Here is a 25,060-nt window from a genome sequence, read left to right as displayed (position 1 = left end):
CACCAATATCTCTTTATCAATGAAACCTTTTGCCAACAAAAAGAGGAAGTCATTGGCTTAAATAAATATTGCTGAGTGTCATTTTGCATATGTTTTTCTTTTAGTGTTGAGAAATCAGGATAGCTGTGGTGAGAGATCTTCAAACAAATTATTACTGGGGCTGTATTCTACTGTATGACTACTCAAAGGAAGCAGACTTTTGCACAAGTTGACAATATTTTCACAGTCCCTATTTCTCATTGCCCACAGTTTCACAATAATATGTTAACAGCATTTCACAAGTTTTACACTAAAATGGAACCTCTCTCACATGAGTCCAGGTTATATTATTATTACTTGTACCTGTCCTATGGAGTGGCGCTGCATGTGCTCCATGGCTCGCTGCTGCTGCTGGTGCTGCTGCTGCAGGGCGTACAGATCCTGTTGCCGTAGGAATGAGGAGCGGGAGTAGACGGGGTGATGCTGCAGGTGAGGAGGGGGCCCCCGGCCTCCGTACACAGGAGGCCATAGACCCGACTGCTCCAAAACGTCTGGAAGAGGAAACAGAAAGAAAGGAGAAAGTGAGGTTGTTTAGCCTTTTTTCTGAATAAATAAAAAATGGGTGCAAAAAGGGAAAGTAAGACATTCCTATTGGCAAACTCACATCATTAATCTTTTGAATAAATAAACTGTAAAATAATCAGCAGAGAAATATTTTCATGGTTGCAGTGCACCAGGGTAATCATGAAAAGTCTCATTGAACTGAAAAGTTTCCATTTGAATATGTGAGATGGGCAAGAGAGCTCAGCCACCTTAACCACAGATGTAACAACTATGAGCTGTATGAGCTGTATTTTGGCCGTAGACACAATAAGTGAATCCTGAATGCAGGCTCCACATCCTCCATTCACTTTTTTTAACATTCTCTATTTCTAATGATAGTGTTTTTGTGTGCAGGGAGACACAAATTTTATTTAAAACCCCACCCTATGCACATATGAATGCAGATACACACAAGTGTACATACACACCCAGCCATACACATACACACACACACAGATCCCTCCTTGGCTGCCTTGTCGCTGGGAACCTTTGTTCTGTGAGATTAGCCTGAGTGGGCTAATGTTTCCCAGGGGAAGGGTTCAGTGGATGCACTTCCCCTCTCTGCAGGAACTCCCACGAAGCGAGGCAAGGGAGGCGGGAGATAATTAAATTTCACAGCCTGTTTGCAAAGCAGCATTGACACACACACACACACACACACACACACACACACACACACACACACACACACACACACACACACACACACACACACACCCTCTTCTCTTTTTAGCAATGGCTGAGATGTACAACACAACCTTTAACACTGAGGAATGTCTCATGTTGTTCCAGACATGAACACAACTAACTTTAAATGTACTCACACACTCACAAACACACACACGCGCGCACACACACACACACACAGTCCAGTCCAAACACACCAGTCCGCCACCACAAGAGAGATGGATGTCAGTTAAAATGGTTTGCATAACGCTGGGCACATGCAGAGGGGGCAATGGAATAGCTGCTCCCATTAACGAAGCTATAAAACACAGCCCCACTGACAGGGGGACTTAGTTGAGCATTATATTATGATTAGCCAATGATACTAAAACTCTGGGAGAGAAATGGTAGTGGTTCTGAGGTACAAATGGAGAGAAGGAGGGAGGTAGGGGGTAGTAAGTACGGGTAGACAGCAATGAATGTAGGCTCTGCTGATTGTCTATGTGTGTATGCTGTTGTTTTAAAAGTATGCTTAGCATACCAAGATGATGATGAGGCCCAGCTTCTGTAGGAAGAACAACCAGTGGGGAGTTAGGGTCTTGGGTGAGTGACCCCAAGACGGGCTGCAGAGGGCTGGGCAGACCTGGTGGGAAGCTGGGGCTCATTCCCACATGGCTTAGACCTGGAACAAAGATATACACATAACACAGTCAAATGAGAGCAACATTTAAATACTTATTTTACTAGTCCAAAAAGACAATAGTATGCTTAGTGGTTAAATCTTGGGATGCACTCAACACACATGAATAAGAATAATATGGAGCTGTGACAAAATGACTGCACGGCTTGTTCATAAAAAAACAAACAAAAAAACCCCCCAACAAATTACGATCTTTGCAAAATCTTCATCAGAGTTTAATGAAGTCTGTTGCTCATGGGTGTAAAGCAATTCTTATTCAGCATACAGCCCCAAGTTTTTATTTTCTCGAGAAAATGTTACCAAGAAATAAATAAAGGACCTCTATACTCAGCATTATTAACAATGGAACCATAGTTGAACAAAAGAAAGACAACAAGACTAGGTCAAAACCTAGTATGAGGCTGGACCACCCTTGATCTGTTTCTGCTTCTTTCCTACTCTCTGTGCTCACATTTACAGTATTTTAATGCAGATGAATTCCCGATAAAGCTGCTCTCATTTACATGTTTTTCTGTTTCTGTTGTCAGACAACAGAACAAGTATGAAATAGTGACTGAAACGCGGCCCATGAAGACTACATATTAAATAGCATTCACTTCCAAGCCATTTCCAAGCTGCTGCTCTGCACTGCTTAAATCCTGATTTTATACCTGCTACATCGTCGGACAAAATCACCACACACATAAGTTAAAGACAATGGCTGTGCTATGATTTCAGCTATATTTACTTGTAAAATGATCAGTCACTAACTTTCTGTTAGAAGCTCATTCACATCTGTGTCAACTGAATGAGACCAGAGAGCAGCGTGCCTGCGGAGGAAAACCCCGACCTCGTGCTCATGGAGCAACACTGGTGACTCTCTTTTACGGTAAGTAGCTAAGGTTTGTCAGAAAAGTCGCTAGATTTGTTACTAGGTGCTATTGCTAAGAAAACATGCTAAAGGGGTGTGAAAAGCGGGTACATCTAGCAACAAAGGTGCTAAGTTGGCAACACTGACTGTTAAATTCCTCCTGATTGGGCAATAGAAACTGTTCTCGTCAATTAATTTTGAAAGAGCAAAAGCAAATGGTGTAACTCCAACACTCGGCCAGCCGACCAATGGTGTGACATCAGCACTCAGTCACGTGGCATTAGGCTAACCAACGGTGCAAACTTATCAGTCAGTCAGCCATACAGTCAGTCATAGACATTCGTGTTTCTAGGGCTGGCCCTGCTGTTGCGGTCGAGCCAAAAAAAACAGAGTAAAAAAAGAATACATTCATTAATATGAAATCCAAGGAAACTGCCACACTGATTGACATGTGATCTCAACAAAACAATGAAAAACATAGATCTTGACTTAAACACATGAAATTGAGATTTAAGATGCAGACAGTTTTTTACGTATAAAGCAAAATTGTGTTCCCAAGCAAGAAACATGCGCTCCCTGTTGACTCTACTTACTGTATGAATGCCCCATCCACAGGGAGGGACTTCCCGTCCTTTGCATCCAGTGGTGGTGAGCTGGGTGAGCATGCGTAGCAGGGTCTGCCCCTAACTGGTTGGCCCCTCCAGGAACCAGGAGGTGAGAGGTCAGGTCACCGTGGCAGCTACTAGAAGGGTGGATCCTGGCGAACTCCACTCGATCCTTGTTTTCCCTATCATGGCAGTAGGCGGGGTGAACTTTGTCATTATCTTGATTATCCCTCATATTGTCATCATCATCATCACCATCATTATGATCATTATCTTCATCTTCGTCATCTTCATTACCACTACTACCATTATAATCATCAAGAAAATGAAATGTGACAGCAACAGGAACAGCCATCATCTTGTGCCTGGTTTCTGAGTTCTCATTATATGTTTTTTTCCCTTAATATGACTACATAATAAGAGCCTGATACTTCAGAGACATTTGTATTAGTCCCCGTAACATTAATGCACCACATCTCATCTCAGAAAAAGAGAGAGAGGGGAAGAGAGAGAGTGAGGGGGTGCAGAAATACCACATCAAAGGGTGAGAAGAGTAAATGGAGTGAGGGGATGAAAGAAAAGAGAAGCAGAGCCTCAGACTGGGAGAGAGAAGCTGAGAGAATAAAAGAACTGCAGCTTATCAGATGAGAGCAAAAATGAATAGATGCTACTGTGTGCATGCGTGTGTGTATGAGTGTATGTTCATATGTGTTGGTGTTTGTGAATTTAACTGTACCTGATGATCATTTCTCTGTCTCTGTCCAGGTGATGAAGGCTGATCTGCTCCTCTGTGATCCTCTTCCTGTCCTCTGCCTCCCGTCCAAGAGGATACACAGGGCGTGACACCCCTGAATTGTGATTACAACAGTGCTTACAGTTACTAAAATTCACTAATCAAAGATATCACTAGATGACAACATTTCAAACACCCCCACTTCTGAATAGTAAGAGCAGATGGGACATTCTGGTTGCATCCTCAAATGTTTTTCTGTTCCTTTAAGGTGAAAGTTTACCCGTAGATACTTGTACACATAATGTCACATTGCGATGTTCATTGCATGCCAAAAATTTTACCTTTCTGGCGTACCTACTAACCCTCAATGTGCCACATATATTTGCATGACATAAAGTGAAGTTCTACATTTCCTAGAAGGCCTTTGACAAGCACTGCGCATGCAGGGATAACCATCTCTGCCCCTTGCTCCTTTAAAATGAGTTTCTCCATGAACATCTAGACAGAAGCTGTTTGCCAGTCCCAAATAAACATCAAAAAGGACCAAGAAATGTAAGATAGTGTACAACACCAATAGCTGTTTTCAAGTGGATTTTTCCCATAATGCAACCTAGAATACAGAAATAGCATTAATTGAATTTCAGTGCAAGGAGCATAAATGATGTCTGACCTTTCATGCTGGGCAGCACCCTGCCTTGTCTACTGTGTCCAGGGGTGTTGTCTGGGGAACGATGGGGTGGCCGGGCTACCGCAACAGCAATACCCACTGGAGGCTGTCGTACCTCCCCTTCTCCTGCGTCCCCCGCCTCCTTCCCACCTCTGTCACCTCTCTCTCCCTCGTTAGTGGATCCTCGGCGAGGAGGGAGTGACTGTTTGGGAGGGTCTTGCAAGGAGGTGTTGCTCTTAGCTCCTCCTCTGTCCCCCTTCTCTGATCTCTCTCCACCTTGCTTGAGGCAGCCCAGACCTCCAAAGGGGCTCCTCTGTGGCAGCAGCAATGGCTGCTGGGAGCTGTAGTTCATTAGATTCTTCATGGCACTGCCCTCACCCTCAGTGGTGTGAGAGGAGTGAGACTGAGGCGGAGGCGGCTGAGATTGGGGCTGGTTGTGGTCACTATTTGGAGCTCTGTTGCTGAGCCCTCTTACTTCACCACTGCCGACCGATGCATGATGGGAGCCTTTTCTCTGGTCCTCTTGGTGGCCCCCTCGAGACCCCCAGGAAGGTGCTGTCTGACCTCCGTCTCTTCCCCTCTCTTCTGTACTTGCTCCATTGCTGCTGTGTTGCTGGTGCCTTATCCTTGCAACCTTTTGTCCCTCCCTCTGAGCCCCTGATCCCACCCTCCCTTCAGGATGAAGACCCGAGTTGGAACAGTCCCTGAAGGGAGGAGTGCTGGTATCAGAGCCTTTATTCGATGTGCCCTGTCCAGCAACAGGGTGTGCCCCCTGGGCATCTAGCGGGAGTGAGGGCCGGTAAACATTGTCTACAACCTCTACATCTCTGAAGGATGAAGATCTATCCAGGCTGCAGGACCGCAGCTCAGGCTGAGAGCCCATGTTGGAGCTGGGTTTGTGGAAGTTCTGTGTCTGGTGGCTCCAGTCCGGAGGTTTGTCAGCTTTGCCATATCCCAGCTGCTGCTGGTGTGGCTGGGATTTGTCCTTCTTCTGGCAACTGCTAAGTCGGCTGAGGTGATAAGAGGGACTTTCATAAGATCCTTCTCCACTCTTATCATCTCCCTTTCTCCCCCCTCCTCCTGCTCCACGACAGTCAGAGGCTGCCAGATCTGCCAGTGGCCCGACTGAGGGCACGTAAGTTGGGCCAATGACTTTCGCATCCCTGCCAGACCCTCCATTGGTGGATGTGGGATCTTTGGAAGGTGTCAGTGTAAGAGCGGCTGGGGAACAGTAAAACTCTGGATGAGGATGGTGATGTGTATGGTGTATCCACCCTCCTGTGACTGTGGAACCCACATGCAAGGCATGAGGAGGAGGTGGTGGAGGGGGAGGAGGAGGCATCGAGTAGGAGGCCACAGAGTGGGGGGTTGGAGGTGCCAAGATGGCTGTCGCTGCAGCCGTTCCTCGTCTCATACATTCAGAGGACAAAGTTGAAGATTCGCTGATCCTCATCTCCCCATTTATGGGTCCATCCTTGGAGCACCGCCTGCCACCTCCAGATGGAGGTCTGCCCACCCCACCACCACTGCAGCTGCTCAGTGCTCCCCCCTTTCCTCCAGAGCCGGTCTCTGCCCCTGAAACACTGGACAGTTTACAGGCAGTCATATGTTTTGTCCCCTGACCGCCCGCGTCACTGTCTCTGTACTCCTTGTGTCGCTCCAGAGAGTGTCTGTGGTCCTCTTCCCTGCCCTGAGGTGTGAGGTGAGAAAGGAGAGCATGGTGAGGGTGGGGGTAAGCTTGGTGGTGGTAGCCAGATGGAGTGCTGGCTACGTTCGTCTGATGAGGATGGTGATGAAGGAGCTGATGTTGTTTGTCTTTGCTCTCCTGGTGCCGCTCCTTGCTGCTCGAACGCTCCTTGTCCTTTGACACAGATGAAACCCCTTTCTCACACAGATCCTTGGTGCTCTTCCCACCCCCTCCCCCATTGTCCGTCTCCCGGCTGCAAGAGCCAAGTGGGTGGCCTGGGGCAGTCCTGGACAACGTGGGAAGGCTGTGACTGGTCGAGAGCAGAGGCGGCTGGGGAGGAAGGCCTCTCAGGTAAAAGTGATCTGGGAGGAGAAGAGAGACATAAATCGCTAAAGTTGAAGATATGTAGAGATCTAGAGAGATTTGAATGTTAGCTGCAAAGTCGCTGCTATAAAACACTACTTTTCATAAATTTTTATTAAAATTACTATACTAAATGTGTTTCTGCCATGATATCTGCTCTAAGTTACCAGTTCTTACTCCTGTGGGGAGTGCTGATTAAGAATTTTAAGGAAGTATATATAAGCATTTTTCACTCTGTTACACACACACACACACACACACACACACACACACACACACACACACACACACACACTCTCGAACACCTACCTTTTTGAGTCTCATAGAAGCGGTGCTGTCCATAGAGTCCGTTGCTATGGTGATCCAGGGGACTCATAGGGAGAAAAGGAGAAGCAAGACTTCCTGAATAGCTCGGGTACCCTGTCAGAGGGAGGGAGAGTGAGAAAGAATTGATGTTTCTCCACAGCGTTGACATTCAGCAGCCCTCTAAACAAACAGTTTATCTCTACAACCTATCGTGAAATGGGGCCATTTTGGAAAACACTGAAAAAATATGGCCAGTTAGTGCTACTTTCACAATAAATGCACTTTTGCACAAACACGCCACAGGAGTTGACATTATTTACAATGGACAAAGTGGTGACAAAAACCACAGCCGCAAGCTACTGCCAAGAGTTTGCAGCATTCAGCTAGATGGAATTCTTTCTTCTGCAAAGCACATTTTTCCAAAACCCAGGAAAAATAGTATGAAGCATTACACACACCCCCAACCCCAAATTAAAACACTTAAAACACACACACACAGTCCTCCGAGGAGATCACTGGGAGGTAAACGGTCGTTCCACTCTGTTCCTCATCTTCAAGGACGTTGAACTGCATTGTGGGATAGAGGAGGTCTTGGTGGTCGTGTTGATGGGGGCTGGAAGGGTGTAGGGATGGGTGAGGGTCAGTGTGGGTGTGTATGTGTGCGGGGTTTTCGTGCTGGTTAAGGGGATAGTATTTTTTTGGGGGGGGGGCACTACAAAATCACCACAGGCCCATGCACATACACATGAGCTCAGTACACAAACACACATTCGGGGGGCCAAAAGGCTTGGATTGTGTGTGTGTGTCTGTGTGCATGTGTGTGCATGTGTGTGTTCTCAAGCAGCTGGTTTCATGCCCCACAGAGTGTCCTTGCCGGCCCGTTAATTGGCAGCCGTTAAAAGTTTAACGGTGGTGGCCAAAGTAAACAGCACTCCATAAAAACTCATCCTACGCATTCCACAGTCGCACTGCAAAACCACCAACACCCCCTCACTGCTCCAAGCATGTGTGTGTGGTACTCAGTGTGTCTACATGTTCATGCTGCAATGTAAATGCATGACTGTGTGTGTGTCTGTGTATGAGTGTGTGTGATTACTCTGACTGGTTAACAACCAGTGAATCTAAATGGCGACAATTAGCCAAAAGGCTCTATCAGCCATCTAAAGCCAATTCCCTGGGTAATGATGAGTGATAAAACTGAGGGGGGAGGGAGGAGAGATGAGTAAGAAGAAGAGGGGAACAAAGACACCAGAGAGACACAGTGACAAAATAAGGGGGAGAGGAATAAAAGAAGGGAGGGAAGGAAGGGAGGGAAGAAGGGATAAAGGCGATTAATGATTGAATATACAGCGGAGAGAGAGTAAAAATGAAGGAGACACTAGAAGAACGGGGCTGTCAATATGAAAAGCCCCCCAATCTGGTGCCGCTGTGAGACGTATGAAGAGGGGAGAGGGGAGTGTGTGTGTGTGTTACAGAGGTTGTGTATGTGTTAGTGTGTGTGAGGGTGTGTGTGTGTGTGTGTGGGTGTGTGTGTGTGCGTGTGTCTGTGTCTGTGTTTGTGTGTGAGGGGGGATGAAGATGAAGGAGGAAGTGAAAGGGAAGTGAAGAGCTTTGAGATGGCGGAGATGAGAGGACTGAGGAAAGGGAGGTAAAACGAGGAGTGAGAGCACATGAGAGAGGAGACAAAAAACAAGGACAGGTGTGGAAGAGGGAGAGTGAGCGAGTGAGTGAGGGGATAGGTGTGTGTGTGTGTGTGTGTGTGTGTGTGAGAGAGAGAGAGAGAGAGAGAGACAGAAAGAGAAAGAAATAGTTTTTTGTGTGCGAGAAAGAGTATGTGCTGTTTTAGAACAACAACATTTCTTCTTGAATATGTCTCATCTATGACTATGTGCATGTGTCCATTGAGTGTGTGTGCGTGTGTCTATTGTGTGTATTAGCCAGGTTTCTTCTCTCTGTGCTGGCTACGCTCCACTCTCTGGACCGTGGCCAGCTGGCAGACCGCCTACAGGAGCTCCCTGGCTTTAATTCTTAAAAACAATCATTTGTAGTGTGTGTGCACGTGTTCGTGTATCTGAGTATGTGCACGTGAGTATGTGTGTTCAGACATCAAAGCTCAGCCACACAGACACAAAATCTGTCTGATAGGCCCTCCACACACACACATTCTTGCTCTCTTTTCACCACTGCTGCTCTCTCTTGCGTTCACGTTGAAGTCCTTTCTCCGATTCTTTCTATGAATCTGATTTAAGACAGTCTGGGCGGCATAAATGCTCATTTTCAGGGTTTAACTGTTGCTATTTATTGCTCGATGAGCTGCAAGTGAGGCAGTTGTACAAACAAAAGTCTTGTCTCCTTTCAAGCTTTAAAGCTGCATCAGGAGAGATTTTCATGTAAAAACAAAGCTCTTATGAGTTCAAGTTTATGGGCTTAAATCACAAATTAGGGCTGCAGTGGAGAAGTGTCCTGTCTCCATGAGTGAGAGGCAGTTTGTTCAACTTATTTGCCCAAATTAAATTTTGGTGTGTACACTTCTTCACCAACAGGATGTGACAAATTAAAACTTATAGGATGGAAACACAAACTGTTTCATAAACAGCAGATTTCTCCAGAAAAAAACTTTTTTTTTTTGATACAAGGGGATTAAAGGTGGATCACAAATAGAAATTATCTCTAAATCAGTGGAATTTTCTTGATTGCGTCAAAGGTTTGCATCGCCCAACCAACATGTACCAACTGGTACAAAAGTGACAAATGTGCAGATTTGCCATTGTTTGGTTAAGTGGCAAGCAGAACATTTAATTCATGCTTTAAATACGTCAGAAGAGCTGTTTTTTACAGCAGATATTTTGACATGTCATAGCAGGAAAAGCGCAGGTGTAATTAATAACATTGATATTGGCTCAATTTAAGTGTTCCCATAAGTCATCCATATGAGTAAGCATGCACAATACCAGGATACTGGAACTGGATCTCCTTAAAGGAATGTAGTCATTATTATTGTTATTAATGACACCTTTGCTTTTCTTGCTATGACATGTCAAAATATCTGCTGTAAAAAACGGCTCTTCTGACGTATTTTAAAGCATGAATCCTCAGACGTTATTGTTAATTCACATTTTGTGAATTAATTTTGTGAATTTCTAACCGTTTTCAGTTAGTTGAGAAATACAGCCTGTGGCGGAAGCTGTCTTTCTGTTGAAGTCTTTTAGGACGTTATCTCTCTAGACTCATCTCGCTGTCAAAAGAGAAATCCTCTTACTCACATGCACACACAGACAGAAACACACGCACATACATACCTGAAAGGGACAGATAACTAAGTCAAGCTCAGTCTTTGACCACAAACGGTTAACAGTCGAAAGAGGACATGATGCATGTGGATGCGCACGTTTTTGTGTGCCAGTGTTTGTTTGATCAGGAAGAGGGCCGTTGGAGGTCGGTTAGCCCAGAAGGGGCCCTGAGGGTGGGGCTGCGGTCAGAGGGGTGGAGGATGGTGGAAATGGGGGTAAGTTTCAGTGTGAGTGTGAGTCTGTGGAGGGGGGGGTGGAAGCTCATGAAACTTAAAACTCACCCCTAAAAGGGAGTAGGGGGGGAAGTGAGAGATGTATGAGTGAAAGGAGACTGAAGTATAGGGCTGAATTACCGCCAATTATGATGTTATTTTTAAACTGCATCAAGGTGTGTGTGTTTGTGTATTTGTTTGTGAGTTTGTGGCGTGGGAGCGAGAAGAAGAGGAAGGTTTTGGTCTTGCACCAGTTTTAAGAGCGTCATGGTGCTTGAGCTCACAACTAGAAAACAGCCACAAACACAAAGCCACATGCTTGCTGACACACATAGCCAGAAGATCGTGTGTGTATTTGATTGTGTAGTGTGTGTGTGTATGTATGTTGTTCTATAAGTAGCATCAACTGAGGCGTCACTGCAGCGCAAGTTTGGCCTCAACTCAGTGGTGGTTAAACCACTTAATCGCTCCATCTTGATCTAATCCCAAACCAAGAACCTGGATTAACCATAGACCCAAGCACTCTGGGCTGCCTCCTCTTTGTGTGTGTGTGTGTGTGTGTGTGTGTGTGTGTGTGTGTGTGTGTGTGTGTGTGTGTGTGTGTGTGTGTTACCTTCATGTGAATGGGGGAACCAGATAGAGGAAGCGCTCGTATGGGGTCCAGCCCTGTAGGAGGGGGAGGAAGGGGAGGCAGCAGGTCCCGAGGGGTGAGGAGGGTGGGAAGGCGGGGACCCCAGGCTGCTGGCCAGGAAGGAACCCATGAAGGAAGCACCTGAGCGACACAGAGAGAGGCTGGAGGTTAGAGACGAGCTTGCTGATTAAATTTGGCTCTGGGCGAGCAAGAGGTGGGGATGAGTCTACTGAGGAGCCAATGTGCGAGCAACACCACAGAAGAAGAACTGAGACTCTTCAAAGTTTGGCTGTTTAACTGAGAAAGGCAGATGTGCAGCCAAACTGTCTGAGCAGTTAAGAAATGAAAATTCTAAATAACGTGTTTCATGCTTTCTACCCTTCTACACTTCTTTGCACAGAAACACCTCAGTTCTCTACACTTATTTGATAATGCTTTGATTTCCATTTGTGCCTGGATGTATGTGTCACTTGTTGCTTGCAAACATGTCGTCGCCACTGAGAAATAAAACGTGGCACTGGACATGGTAATATTCATCTACAAAATATAATACGTAGCACTGGTGAAACACATTTTCCCTCAACATTACGACAAGAGTCAAAATACTGTTTTAATATCAGTTAAATACAGCATTTTCAGAGCCCAGCAGGAGTTTGAGGCTAAATTTTTCTCCCATTAGAAGGTAAAAAAGTGAGACACAACAGATCTGGGTTGTATTTATATTACCGAGTAGTGCTGTGAAAAATGAAATTTCATGACCTGCCCTAGAGAAATGAATCCCTCCAAGCTACATTCACACTGCAGCTGGAAGTGTCCCAAGTCTGACCATTTTTTCTCCTCATTTGTGACACACATATCGGATATTTTGTCTTAAAATTATGATCGGGAAAAGGCTTCAAGGAGACGGGTTTTTTTTTCTCAATTCTGATCTGAATATATATAAACTGAGGCCAGAGACATGTGACTGACTGGTTTTTGAACACCCAAATAAGAATTTCTCACTGTTGATAATTTTCACTTGAGACAGTTGACATTCATTTTGGTTCCGTAGTCAGCATTAGCATCAAATGATAACCATTATAGCTAAATGTCAAAACTTGAAGTTGGGATCTTGCCAATTTCAATGCCCGCCAAGACTTGTGTGCTGTGGTGGTTGCTCTTTACTCATCCCAGCTCAGCGTCTCAAAGGCCATGTCCAAATGCAGATTTCCTAGTTCTAACCTTACTTACAAAGATGCCTGCAAGATGTACTCCAAACACCAAGCTTCTACACTGATGCTACATCCAAATTTTCTACAGTTCATGACCAGCTTGGATGGCAGTAAGACACAACCATGGACAGAAAGGTAAACAGTGAACTTGACTGGTAGAAGAGGAAATCTTCAGTTCAGCTGAATCTTGAAACTGACGTGTTTAAAACGGGTAGAAGCATTATAGCATCTTTTGTTGACTCTCAAGACATTCATTCCAATCATATTTCAAAAGTCTCCTTTCAGTTTGGATTAAAAACCTACAGTAGTTTCACCTCTCAGACATGACTAAGAGCAAGTGTCAATTTCATCCTGTAATGGTTACAGTGAACTGGGTGAACAGACTCAGTTCAGTTTGGCTCCGCTCAAATGTATCTCCACTCATCAGCCTGCTCTCATTTAGTGGAACAACCCGAACAGTTGTAGGGGAAGGAGGAAACAAATCCACAGGGAATCAGGTAATTAGTCACTGGATGGAGAGACAGAGGGAGAGAGAAAGAGAGAGAGGTGGTGGGTTGGGTCGTTACCCATAAATGCTGCCTCGCATCAGAAACAATTACCACAACCACAACAGTCCACATCAGTCACACACAAACACACACACATGTACATGTACAGTACTCTCACCTCAACCACGACCTGACGCCCTATCAACCACAACCACAAGTGCCTTCAACTGTCTGCCAGTCTGTCTCTTTCTCCCTCTGTCTCTCTCGCTCACACACACACACACACACACACACACACACACACACACACACACAGACACACACACACACACGCACACACACACACATACGCACACATACACAAACGCACACACAGACACTAGAAAGAGGGCGTGGAATAAATCCAGAGAGACTTGAAGCAGCGGTGTGTATTAGGAGACAAATCAGAAAGAGGGTGTGTGTGTCTATTTATACAGCTGGATCTGAAGCATTTAAACTCACTTACACACTGATAAAGACAAACACACACTGTACCAAGACAATTTAAAAGTTGAAATCCCTCCATCTTTTGCACTTGATATTTTCACTTTCTGTAGTCAGAAAAAAAAACTCATCCAAGACTTTCCCTTCTGGACATTTATTTTCTCTTTCTTTCTCTCTCACCCTCTCTCGGACAGGATATTTTCACAATGTTTTTTTTTTTTTTTCTCCAAATCCCCTCTTGTACAACTGTAGATCAGTGGCCTTTCAGCCAGTCATAATAAAATACAGCTCGTATAAGACTTAGGCTGGTTTCACAAGGCCCCCTGGCTGTACAGACTCTCTCTCACACACACACAAACTGATACAAAGGCGCACACACGTCAAACGAGACTGATACACACACACACACACACACACACGCACGCACGCACACACCTCATCCACTACAACAGACAATAGAAAAGAAAGCCAGTTTTCAGCTGAGTAGCCATGCATTTTTGAAATTACAAGAGGCACCTTGAAGCGTCTCCAAGGGCCATAAAAGTTAACTTGTATTAAAGAAGAAATTTAAAAAATCTGTTACACTGATTTCAAACAGTGGTGATATTGATTATTAATTTTAGTGGTGTAAATACTCTGCACTCCTTGTTCACTTTCTCCCCACAGATATTCTTTAATCTCTCACCCTCTCAGATCTCTACCCATTTTTCCCCTCCTTTTTCCATTTACTCATCTCTTTCCCTTTCTCTTCTTTTCCCCCATTCCCTCTTTCCTGTCACCTCCCTCTCTCCCCTCTCTGTCTGTTTTCTGTTGGCGAGTTGAGGAGAAAATCATATTTGCCCACTCCCCCTGGCCTGCTGATATGGAAAATCATCTCGGAGGCCAGCCACTAACATAAACCTTATTTCTGTCCCTGTTTTTTTCCCCTCCTCCCCTTCTTCTCTTCCTGCCCAGTGTTTCCACCTTTGTTTTATCCTGATCTGCACATTCCCTTTCCATCTGTCACTGCTGCATCCTCTGATAGTTTCCCGCAGCTCTGAGCAGAAACACCAAATGATGAATGCAAGCACACTAAATTAGCCACAACTGATGAAGTATATCAGACGAAAAGTGAGCGAGACAAAACAGAACCATAACAAAGATTATACAAACTCTACGCCTCAGTGGGTTTGATTGATCAACCACAGATATTTATCTACATCAAAAATTCAGCTTTGACCCAAGTCACATTATGATTATACCCAGCATATTTCTACTACATCTGCATATGTTATTTACTATAAATACAAGCTCGTGACTGAGAAAACAGCTCCATTCAGTCTCTGTAGTTGTAATTAAAGTAGAAAATGTGTTCGTATGCCTTCCATTTATCCCAGTTGGCATCATGAAGTGGAAAAGTGTGTCAACACACAGGCAGCGAATCCTCCAATGGTGACTATCCGAGGTAATAGAAATCAGAATTATGAGTTTCTATTCATACTAATTCAGTCAGCTGTACTTACATTGACAAAAATCCGCTTTAGTTTATTTATGATTGACTGTAATGTGGTCTGCTAAGGAGAAAATCCGGTCAGACATACTTTTGCACTGTTTTATAGAAAAAAAGTATTGGATATGTTCCTTACTTTTTTGGGCAGGTTTTTCTGCTTGGCATATTTTGGGTATTCTCATGGATAACGGAGCCAAACATACATTTTGAGATGTTGTTTTATTTCCACTGCAACCTCAATGGAGTTTGATATTAGCAAATCTGAAGTTTCAACAGTATTAACATCAGGATGTTGTGTCGGTGCAATTTAACAGCCAGAGCTTCAGAGACACCATTTTACACTGATGGTTAATACAGGGAGAAATCCATCTACAGAAGACAAAGAAAAAACTAAATTCTCCACAGAAAGTAGCGTTTTAACTGGGAAAACTGTCACATTATTGCTGCTGTCGGAGGTTGATACAGAAGTTGGTTGAGAACAGAAAGTTGGCTCTAATTGTGCTAGTAATGCTGCATTTTTTACGAGTGCAATCACGTTTTCAAACCTTTAAGACACTATGACAGTTTTAATTGAGGATGCATCAATGAGGTCTCCTCAAAATGCTTGGCAGTCGTGTTTAGAATCAGTAAAAGGGTAAATATTTTTATGCAAAATGCAAAGAAAGTGTCTATGATGAAAGGCAAAGGTGTTCGTCTCAGCAGCTGCTGAGGAGGTAATCTACAGTGAAACACAACAGCAAGACAACAGATGACAGGCCATACTGTCGTAAGATTTCTCACTATTCTAAAGAAAGAAAGGAGGAGGAAGAAGCAAACGGTGAGGAGAAAAGGAAGGCACCAATGGAGGGGCAATAGAGGTGATACAATGAATGTCACAAGGAGAAAGAAGCAAACACGGATAAAGTAACCCGGTGATATTCTTCACTGTAGCTCTCTGAATGGACTGTTGCTGATCAATACACACACACATGCATCACACACATACACACACACACACACACACACACACACACACACACACACACACACACACACACACACACACACACACACACCCACACCCACACACACACACTCACACACCTGGAAGAATGACAAGTTAAATCGATCTGTGTCCGATTGAAGATCAATATCCTCTCGTGTTCTATTGTCACATTTGCCAATTAACAGAAGCATCTGTCCACACACTGATAAACTGAACTCTCTCTCACACACACACACACACACACACACACACACACACACACACACACACACACACACACACACACACTTCTACTCTCCCATTGGTAGTGCCATTGCCACTGAGAGAGCTTGAAAGCCTGACAGTACAGTCTACTGTGTATGAATGTGTGTGTGTGTGTGTGTGTGTGTGTGTGTGTGTGTGTCAGTGTGTCAGTGTGTCAGAGGTTCTGACTCTCGTTAGCTTGGCTGTTACGCTTATTGCCGTACACTTGGCAACCTCTCGTCAGTCCGACCCTTTCATAAGCCTCCAACCACCAAGGGCCCTGGCACTGAGCCTTCAATCTGTGTGTATGTCTGTGTGTGTGTATGTTTGTGTCTGTTTTTGTCTGTGTGTGTGTGCACGTCCGTGTTTTGTGTGTGTATTTAGGGGCAGGAGTCAAGCCAGACCTTTCTGATCTGTTTTGACACCACGGAATTGCACAAGTGACAGGACTACTCAAACAAGGCGGTCGTGGAAGGCGCTTACACACACACAAACACACGCGCGCAGAGAAAGGTCCATAAAAGCATTATGGCACTAGGGACACAAACACATTCAATGTGTGAGTAAGCGCCCGAGCGGTGCTTACAAAGACTACGTTCAGGGGAGAAAAGGAGTTCTTTTGCTCGACTAGATCCAGATAGCATTTTCCTTCTGCTCTATCTTATTATTCATCAACGATTCCTCTTGACTCATTCATGTTAGAAAGAGCAGGGTGTGCAAGCAAAGCATGGCATGTCGCCTGGGACGAGCGGCTGCACTGAATCACATTACGGCAGGAAGAGGAGAGAGGACAGAGAAAGAGAAAGGGAGACAGAGAGAGTAAAAGAATGGAGGGGGGAACTGAGATGAAAGAGCTACAAATGAGAGATTTCCCTGTGAGGCGCATAAATCAGCAGACTATGAACAACACAGCTCAAAGCCCGACTCCCAGGCTGTGGACCAGAGCCTCGCCATCCGCACACACACAACTAAGCAGACATACACACCCTCTAATACCATCTCTCCGCATGCACAAGACTACTAGAGTTACATCCCGATCTCACACTGCACCTACATGTGTGCGTTTACAGCATCAAAAGCCGCCGAGGATGCTAAAAGACACATTGTCTGCTGGCTGCAGCTCCATGAAAACTTCAGGAAAAGTACAGGAAATAAAAGCAGCAGGAAAGCAGGGGGAATTAATGAACGGGGAAGAAAACAATGCACCTTGTGTCAACCCAGCCTGAAAAGCCAAAAAAAAAAAAAGAAATTAAAAAAAAAAGAACTCCAGTGACGTTCAGACTTTTCCGTCGGCGAACCCCCCCCCCCCAAAACGATCCCGTAAACTGAGGGGGAAAATGTTCCTGCTTTTGACCACAGACTTTTTGGATGCCACACACCCACCCACCCACGGCAGAAGGAAGGACCAAATATGGTGGCGGAGAGCAGGAACTCACAACATATGAGAGTTTCTTAGGAAGCAGGAAGGGGGGAAGGGGGGCTGTCAGAGTAAGTTTTTCCATGTTTTACCAAAGAAAACAGGGGGATTTGGGGAATAGGGGTCATACAAGACTGGTTCTACTGCCACGGTCGGAATGAAACACAAATGGTACAGGCGGGGGCACATACACACACACACACACACACACACACACACACACACACACACACACACACACACTAATTAAAAGCATAAGGTTACTGATATTTCAGGAAAGCCTGCGGTGAGAGCCAATAATGCAATTCCATCTAAACTTGTGTGTGGGGATGTCTGGTTAACATTGACGAAGCCTGTTCTGGGAGTTCTGGTCATCCGACATGCCTGTGCCACACCCCTGAGCTCCATTCAGTCTACATACGCAGCAAACACACACAAACACACACACACACGCACACACACGCACACACACACACACACACACACACACACACACACACACACACACACACACACACACAGTATTATACATAGACGCACACACACACACACATCTTCATATGGATGAAGACACATTGTCAGACACACACTGACTATAATGATTTGAAGCTGCATGTGCCTGCTGCTGGATGAAATACACCTGGGGGTCAAGACACCAGGAAGAGCACAAAGTGAGTCTAACAGAAAACACGTCACCGTGACCTGAGAGCAAAGTGGCGACAGAGATGAACAGGTACACATGTGTCTCTTCATGAATCATATGATCTACTGAAATTCAAACGCAATCCAAGTTTACCACTTATCCACTTTACTACTTCCTGGTTACTTATTACAATCGATGTTTTCCTGATTACGATAACAGTTCAAAACCATGAAAGCAGACGTTAACAGTGCGTGAAGAGCATGTGATGCAATGTCTCAATATTTGGGCCAGATACTAATTAGACAAATGATAGGCCAAGAGAACACAGTAGGAAATGAGGCCAGTTTCAACCAATTATCTTTAAATTAAATTTTAAATTAAATTAACTTTTCAATAGTTAGATGCTGGAAGATTTTTAGAAAGCGTTCTAAAGTTTTTTTTATATATATTAGCCACAATAACTGAAATACAGTGCATGTTTCAGTACTTGAAAATTGAGTTGATTTTCCACCAGCGAGACAAACTACCGTAAAACTGTGCCATCCATCAACTGCAATGTAAACGAGCAAAAATAGACTGATTTTTTATTTTCTGTAATTTAATTTCTAATCATTTCATGAGCCTGTTTGGTAGTTACTGCTTTCTATCTGCAGGACATAGCAAGAAAGTTTTTGTTGGTTTGTGAATTGAAGTCCAACCATGGATCCTCTAAAGCAGATACAGTCAATATTTTTATTTTAAAAATGGTTTACTTGCTCACAGTAAGAGACTCAAGCTCCCCTTAGCTGTACAGAGCGTTTTAGCATCTCTCAGCTCATTGTTTTAGTTTTCTAGTCCTCAACTTCACTGTTTAGGTTAAGTCTCACTGCTCTCATGGGGTTGTTTTCAGACACAGCAGATAGCTGTTTTCAGCAAAAAAAGCTCTAAAACCCTACTGTACACTACCTGCCAAGTACCTAACAGCAGACAAAGTTAATGACTAGCTGGTGAACATAGTGGAGCATCTAGCCGCTAAAGAGCCAGATATTTCTCTCAGGAGTTGGTGGAGACCAAAATCAAGGATAAATGGAGAATGAATATTGGACTTTCGTTCATCAGGAGGCCAGATGCATGACTCCAAATTAACCCAGTGTTGCTACATATCTGCTGGTGGTGTAAATAAGCACCTTTTTGCCAAAAAGTTCACCATCTCAACTAAAAAGCTGAAATATGTGAGTGTTTCTCATGTTTAGATTAGCATGCATTCAACAGTAAAAGGATTTTGTATAAAAAAATATATGATTAGCTCTGGAGTAATTTAGGTAGTTTGATGAGTCTTATCTTTACTTTTATGTAGGACTAAAGTTTCCATAACCAAAGCATTTCAACCTTTTTTTTTCCATGAAGATTTGAGATCATATGATCATTGATATTTGTTGCAGTGGTGCAGCACAATCCTGCTTCAGCTAAAGTTAGCTCAAACTCAAGTGGAAACAACACACCTACGCAGCAGGAGCAAAGCAGCAGGGCGGTTGCGGCAAAGAAGGCAACATACTTTAACCAGGAGACCCAGATTTAACTATGTGAATGTCATCCACCTTGCTGAAGTGTCCTTGAGCAAGACACTGAATCTCTACCAGTTCTGCCAATGCTGTAACTGGCCCTGCAGTCTGATCTGTAGGCAGCCAAGAAAAGGTGAATTTCCTAACATCAAATATCACATTATTATTACAGTGTGCTACTTACAAGCCATCTACATACTGCCTTCAATCCCACACCACGTCATATCTCAGTATCACTGGAGCAGGATGTGTGTGCGTCTATGTGTGTGTGTGTGTGTGTGTGTGTGTGTGTGTGTGTGTGTGTGTGTGTGTGTGTGTGTGTGTGTGTGTGTGTGTGTGTGTTCAATCACGCTACACCGTTTCACCCTCCATCATCGTGAGTTGAGGGGTTGTGGTTCCTAGAGAAGCACTTTACTTAAATTAGACCCTCAACAGCTCGACATGCAGGTGTCAGTGTGTGTATATGTGTGTGTGTGTGTGTGTGTCTGCATGTGTACTGTATGTGTGTGTGTGTGTGTGTGTGTGTGTGTGTGTGTGTGTGTGTGTGCGTGTGTGTGTGTGTGTGTGTGCGTGTGCGTGTGTGTGTGTGGGCATCAGACAGTCGGTGTGTGCCAGTGTGTGTGAGGGGAAAGAGACTGAACAAGAGAGAAGAGCGGGATCAGCAGACAGCGAACATGAGAGAGAGGCAACAAGGGAGTGAGCGGAGAAAGAGAGAGGGAAGGAGCAGGCGACGGAGCTAGGCAGAGAGGGAGGGATAAGGTAAGCAAGTGAGCGAGTGAGAAAGGACGGGAGCTGGTGATGAAGCAAGAGAGAAGGATAGAGAGAAACAACAGGTGAGAATAACCTAGTCTGACCTTATTTCAGCATGGCTTTTCCATTCTTTATATTCCCTCATTGCTGTAATATTTACACAGGAATAAAAGATTATTGGAGAGATCCACAGAGAGGAAATAAAGAGGAAGGGGGGCTGGGGTGGGGGGAATAAGCAACAGAAAGGATGGAGAGAAAGAGGTTTATGGAGCTGAGGAAAGCAGATTCTAATAAATTTCATATTAAAGCCACAACAAATGATTATTTTCATTATTAAAGGGCCAATTATTTTCTTGAATAGTCATTTAGTCTATGAAATGTCAAAAATAGTGAAAATGACCACAATTTCTCAGAGCCCCTCAAACATCTGGCTCTCTCCAATCAACCATCGAAAAACCAAACGTTATTCAACTGACATTGATATTAAAAAGAAAAAAAGGACCAGAAATCCTCACATTTGAGTGGCTGGAACATGCAAGTGTTTAGCATTTTTGCTAAAAAAAAAAAAAAAAAAAGACTGAGATTATAGATTAATTATAAACATGGTAGCGATTTTCTAAGTATTTCAGCTTTACCTCCAGTAAAGTGGGGAAAAATAAAGGAACGTCAAATCATCAAAAAAAAAAATCTCACCCTACCAAATCTTACACAGGCAAAAAGAAACGTTCCTGACCTCTTAGACACCCCGATGGCACCAGATGTCAGTTTACCGTGAGAAAGACGTTGGACTCCCAACGTCTCTAACTTGGCTACCTGACGTTGTGACGTCCAGCGGACGTTTAGCGGACGTTGGGTTATGGTCAACGTACCTCACGACTGGAATGTCGGTGTCCCGTGTCAAGGCGGCGTTGGAAGGAGACGTGTGGCTTGGGTTGGTTACTTAACAACACAACTTAAAACCAACAGAAATGCCAACGTCAGCTGTCGTCGGCATCCTACGTCAAGTCGGCGTTGGCATTAGACGTTGTCCTTACGTTGAATTTCGGTCACCCAACGTCGCAACCTACACTCGACCAAATACCAACGTCTTAGCGCCGTTGGTGGCCCGCTGCGTGCCTGCTGAGCGGGGACTCGGACAGGGACAGACAGGCAGGATATTTGGCCCTAAAACACACCTTTACAATTTACAGTTCCTTGGCGATTTGATTATATGACCGTTCCACACAATTTTGTCGTCCAATTTAATGATTGCGAGCGAATTAAGAACTAACAAAATTGACTGCAGATTGTTTTTTGGTTTTACATGAGGTTGGTGTCGTAATGCAGTAAAAGTAAATAAATAAATTAATTAATATCGGCTTTTTTGTTATTTTATATGAGACTTTGCACACATTTGTCATTTAATTATATATATATATATATATATATATATATATATATATATATATATATATATACGTGTGTGTGTGTGTGTGTGTGTGTGTGTGTGTAAATATCAGCAAATATATAATTTTATCTTAATGAGCCCTGGCTACCAGGAGAAGCCAGCCCGTGCAAGCGCAAATGCTTACAGTGCACAGTGAATGCACTGTAAGCATTTGAGGGCTTCACTTCCTCACCGACTGCGCCGGTTAAACAGACTCAAGAGAACATTTTTACACACAGCTAGCATCACTCTGCAGGTCCAGAAATCCCCGGTCAGAAAAACGGAGGCAAACGTCCGGAGACTTTGGGACAGATCAGCAAAACGGGTCTCTTGGCTGCACAATATGTATCTGCATACGCAGACTGGTATCACCAAATGGCGGAAGAATAACACGCCAATTTCTCAAGTCATTCATCACTATGCATTTTTTGCTTTTCGCCTGTCATTTGACGCCACACCATTTCTCTACTGACTAAGCCCTTACCCTAACCCTACTGTTAAATATATTTGTTTACTTCTAATTAGTTATCTATGTATGTATTCTTATGACAATGTATTGTATATAGTAATATGTAATTTAGCTTTGGAAATAACATTAACATCCACACCACTAAAGTTTAATTGATTTAAAAAAAAAAAAAAAAGCAGAAACAAATGGAAGAGCCGATAAAACCCGGACAAAACCAACGCTAAGAGGTTCTGATGAAGTACGCCGTACGAACACACACTGACACACACAGAAGGACGCGGGCAGGAGCGAGCACACACGTGCAAAAGCAGAGATAAGTGCACACTCGCACGCAAAAGACGTTCCTATTTTATGCATGCACACATGCTTCCAAACATTACAAAAACACACATCAAAACGACCGGAAAAGACAGTAGGCGGTTATTAAAGAGACAAGAGAGAGAGGAAAAAAAGTAGAGAGAAAGAGAAGAGACACTTTACCGGCAATCAAAGACATAGAGGAGAAGAGGCAGAGAGAGAAAGAGAGAGACGTAGAGGTGGAGAGAGACATGCAAAATGGGGAGAGCTTGCTTCTAATCAGCCTGGATCCAAAATTTAGACAGGCACACACAGAGGCACAAGCAGTCCCAGTAGGATTAGGACCTCGGCACCGTGTGTGTTAGTGTGTTTGTGTGTGTGTGGTGTGCACGTCCCACGAGACTGATTAGCCATGAATGACTGATGACGGATCTTTGTTGTTTTTTCTTTTCTTTTCTTTTTTTTCTCTCTTTTTTTTTTCTTGCTCTCTCTCTCGCCTGCGCTCTCTTTTTCGTGTTTTCTTTCTCACTACTCTCAGCTCGGGGAAAAAGCATGGGAGGGGATTCTCACACACACAATCACACATATATACAAAGCTGCACACTGCTCCATGTATATTCAACGAAGGTTCCTGAATATACTTAATGCTTTCATGTGTGTCACTGTGTAACGATCCATGCTGTTCCACACAGCTGCTTCTCTCTTTTTCTTACTCTCTTCCTCCCTCACCCTCGCAAACAGACACACACACACACACACGCAGATATGGACCTACTTCCTATTTAAAAGTACACTCGCTGTCTTTCACACAAACTGCTCAATCTGTTAAATCTGTTGGACAGCAGCAGTGTGACTCAGAAAAAACTGGACAGGGTCTAGCATTCAGGAGGCCGTCCAACCACCCTGCCTTCTTTAACCTCACCTCCAGATGAACCTACGGCCCCCTCCATCCATCCGAGCCCCTGACAGCAAAACAAACTGGACATAGACCCGCCTGAATGGAGGCCATTTCAATATGAATGAGCCAAACAGAGCTGAAATGAATCGAATAGAGAACCAAAACACAACAGCCGAGAAAGAGGGCCCCGGCTGAGTCAAACGAGTCAGCTCGAGTGACGATGAGTCAGGCATAAATGCGGCCCCGAGGCGGATGAACGATGGCCCGTCTCAGGTGTCGGCCGCTGCCGCGATGAGGGCTGGCGTGGCCGCACCGCGTCGCTTCGCGGTGCGCATTTTTCAGGGGGTGCAGACCTGTGGATGTGGCGAGACTCTGACATCATGTCTGCCCCCCCCCCCCTCGCTAAGTGATGTCACCTCTCTGTCACGTCGCGTAAACAGGGGATTGCCTTGACCCCACTGAAGAAGTGGAAAGCCATAAAATAGCAGGGAATTATAGTGTCTGCAAACACACACACACACATTTGTGCAAACACGCGCGCACACACACACACACGCAGATATGGACCTACTTCCTATTTAAAAGTGCTGTCTTTCACACAAACTGCTCAATCTGTTAAATCTGTTGACAGCAGCAGTGTGACTCAGAAAAACTGGACAGGGTCTAGCATTCAGGAGGCCGTCCAACCACCCTGCCTTCTTTAACCTCACCTCCAGATGAACCTACGGCCCCCTCCATCCATCCGAGCCCCTGACAGCAAAACAAACTGGACATAGACCCGCCTGAATGGAGGCCATTTCAATATGAATGAGCCAAACAGAGCTGAAATGAATCGAATAGAGAACCAAAACACAACAGCCGAGAAAGAGGGCCGGCTGGAGTCAAACAAGTCAGCTCGAGTGACGATGAGTCAGGTATAAATGCGAGGCGGATGAACGATGGCCCGTCTCAGGTGTCGGCCGCTGCGAGGGCTGGCGTGGACTGCGTCGCTTCGCGCATTTTTCAGGGGGTGAATACCTGTGTATGTGGCGATACTCTGACATCATGTCTGCCCCCCCCCCCCCCTCGCTAAGTGATGTCACCTCTCTGTCACGTCGCGTAAACAGGGGATTGCCTTGACCCCACTGAAGAAGTGGAAAGCCATAAATAGCAGGGAATTATAGTGTCTGCAAACACACACACACACACGCAGATATGGACCTACTTCCTATTTAAAAGTACACTCGCTGTCTTTCACACAAACTGCTCAATCTGTTAAATCTGTTGGACAGCAGCAGTGTGACTCAGAAAAAACTGGACAGGGTCTAGCATTCAGGAGGCCGTCCAACCACCCTGCCTTCTTTAACCTCACCTCCAGATGAACCTACGGCCCCCTCCATCCATCCGAGCCCCTGACAGCAAAACAAACTGGACATAGACCCGCCTGAA

At 44.6% G+C, this 25,060-nt stretch overlaps 1 protein-coding gene across 1 annotated transcript in view; it reads right to left on the bottom strand.

Moving 5' to 3' along the window:
* bahcc1b (BAH domain and coiled-coil containing 1b) overlaps nucleotides 1–25,060 on the bottom strand; it is a 52,417-nt gene that overhangs the window by 21,888 nt on the left and 5,469 nt on the right. The window contains exons 3-9 of the mRNA XM_040135272.1: nucleotides 11,275–11,433; nucleotides 7,163–7,273; nucleotides 4,807–6,852; nucleotides 4,140–4,251; nucleotides 3,392–3,585; nucleotides 1,790–1,930; nucleotides 343–530 (exon numbers count right to left, since the gene is read on the bottom strand). Coding sequence (XP_039991206.1) covers nucleotides 343–530; nucleotides 1,790–1,930; nucleotides 3,392–3,585; nucleotides 4,140–4,251; nucleotides 4,807–6,852; nucleotides 7,163–7,273; nucleotides 11,275–11,433 — 2,951 coding nt within the window. The remainder of the gene's footprint in view (nucleotides 1–342; nucleotides 531–1,789; nucleotides 1,931–3,391; nucleotides 3,586–4,139; nucleotides 4,252–4,806; nucleotides 6,853–7,162; nucleotides 7,274–11,274; nucleotides 11,434–25,060) is intronic.

This window comes from Xiphias gladius, chromosome 9, assembly GCF_016859285.1.
Source record: "Xiphias gladius isolate SHS-SW01 ecotype Sanya breed wild chromosome 9, ASM1685928v1, whole genome shotgun sequence".
NCBI lineage: Eukaryota > Metazoa > Chordata > Actinopteri > Istiophoriformes > Xiphiidae > Xiphias > Xiphias gladius.
This window is presented reverse-complemented; position numbering and strand designations above follow the sequence as displayed.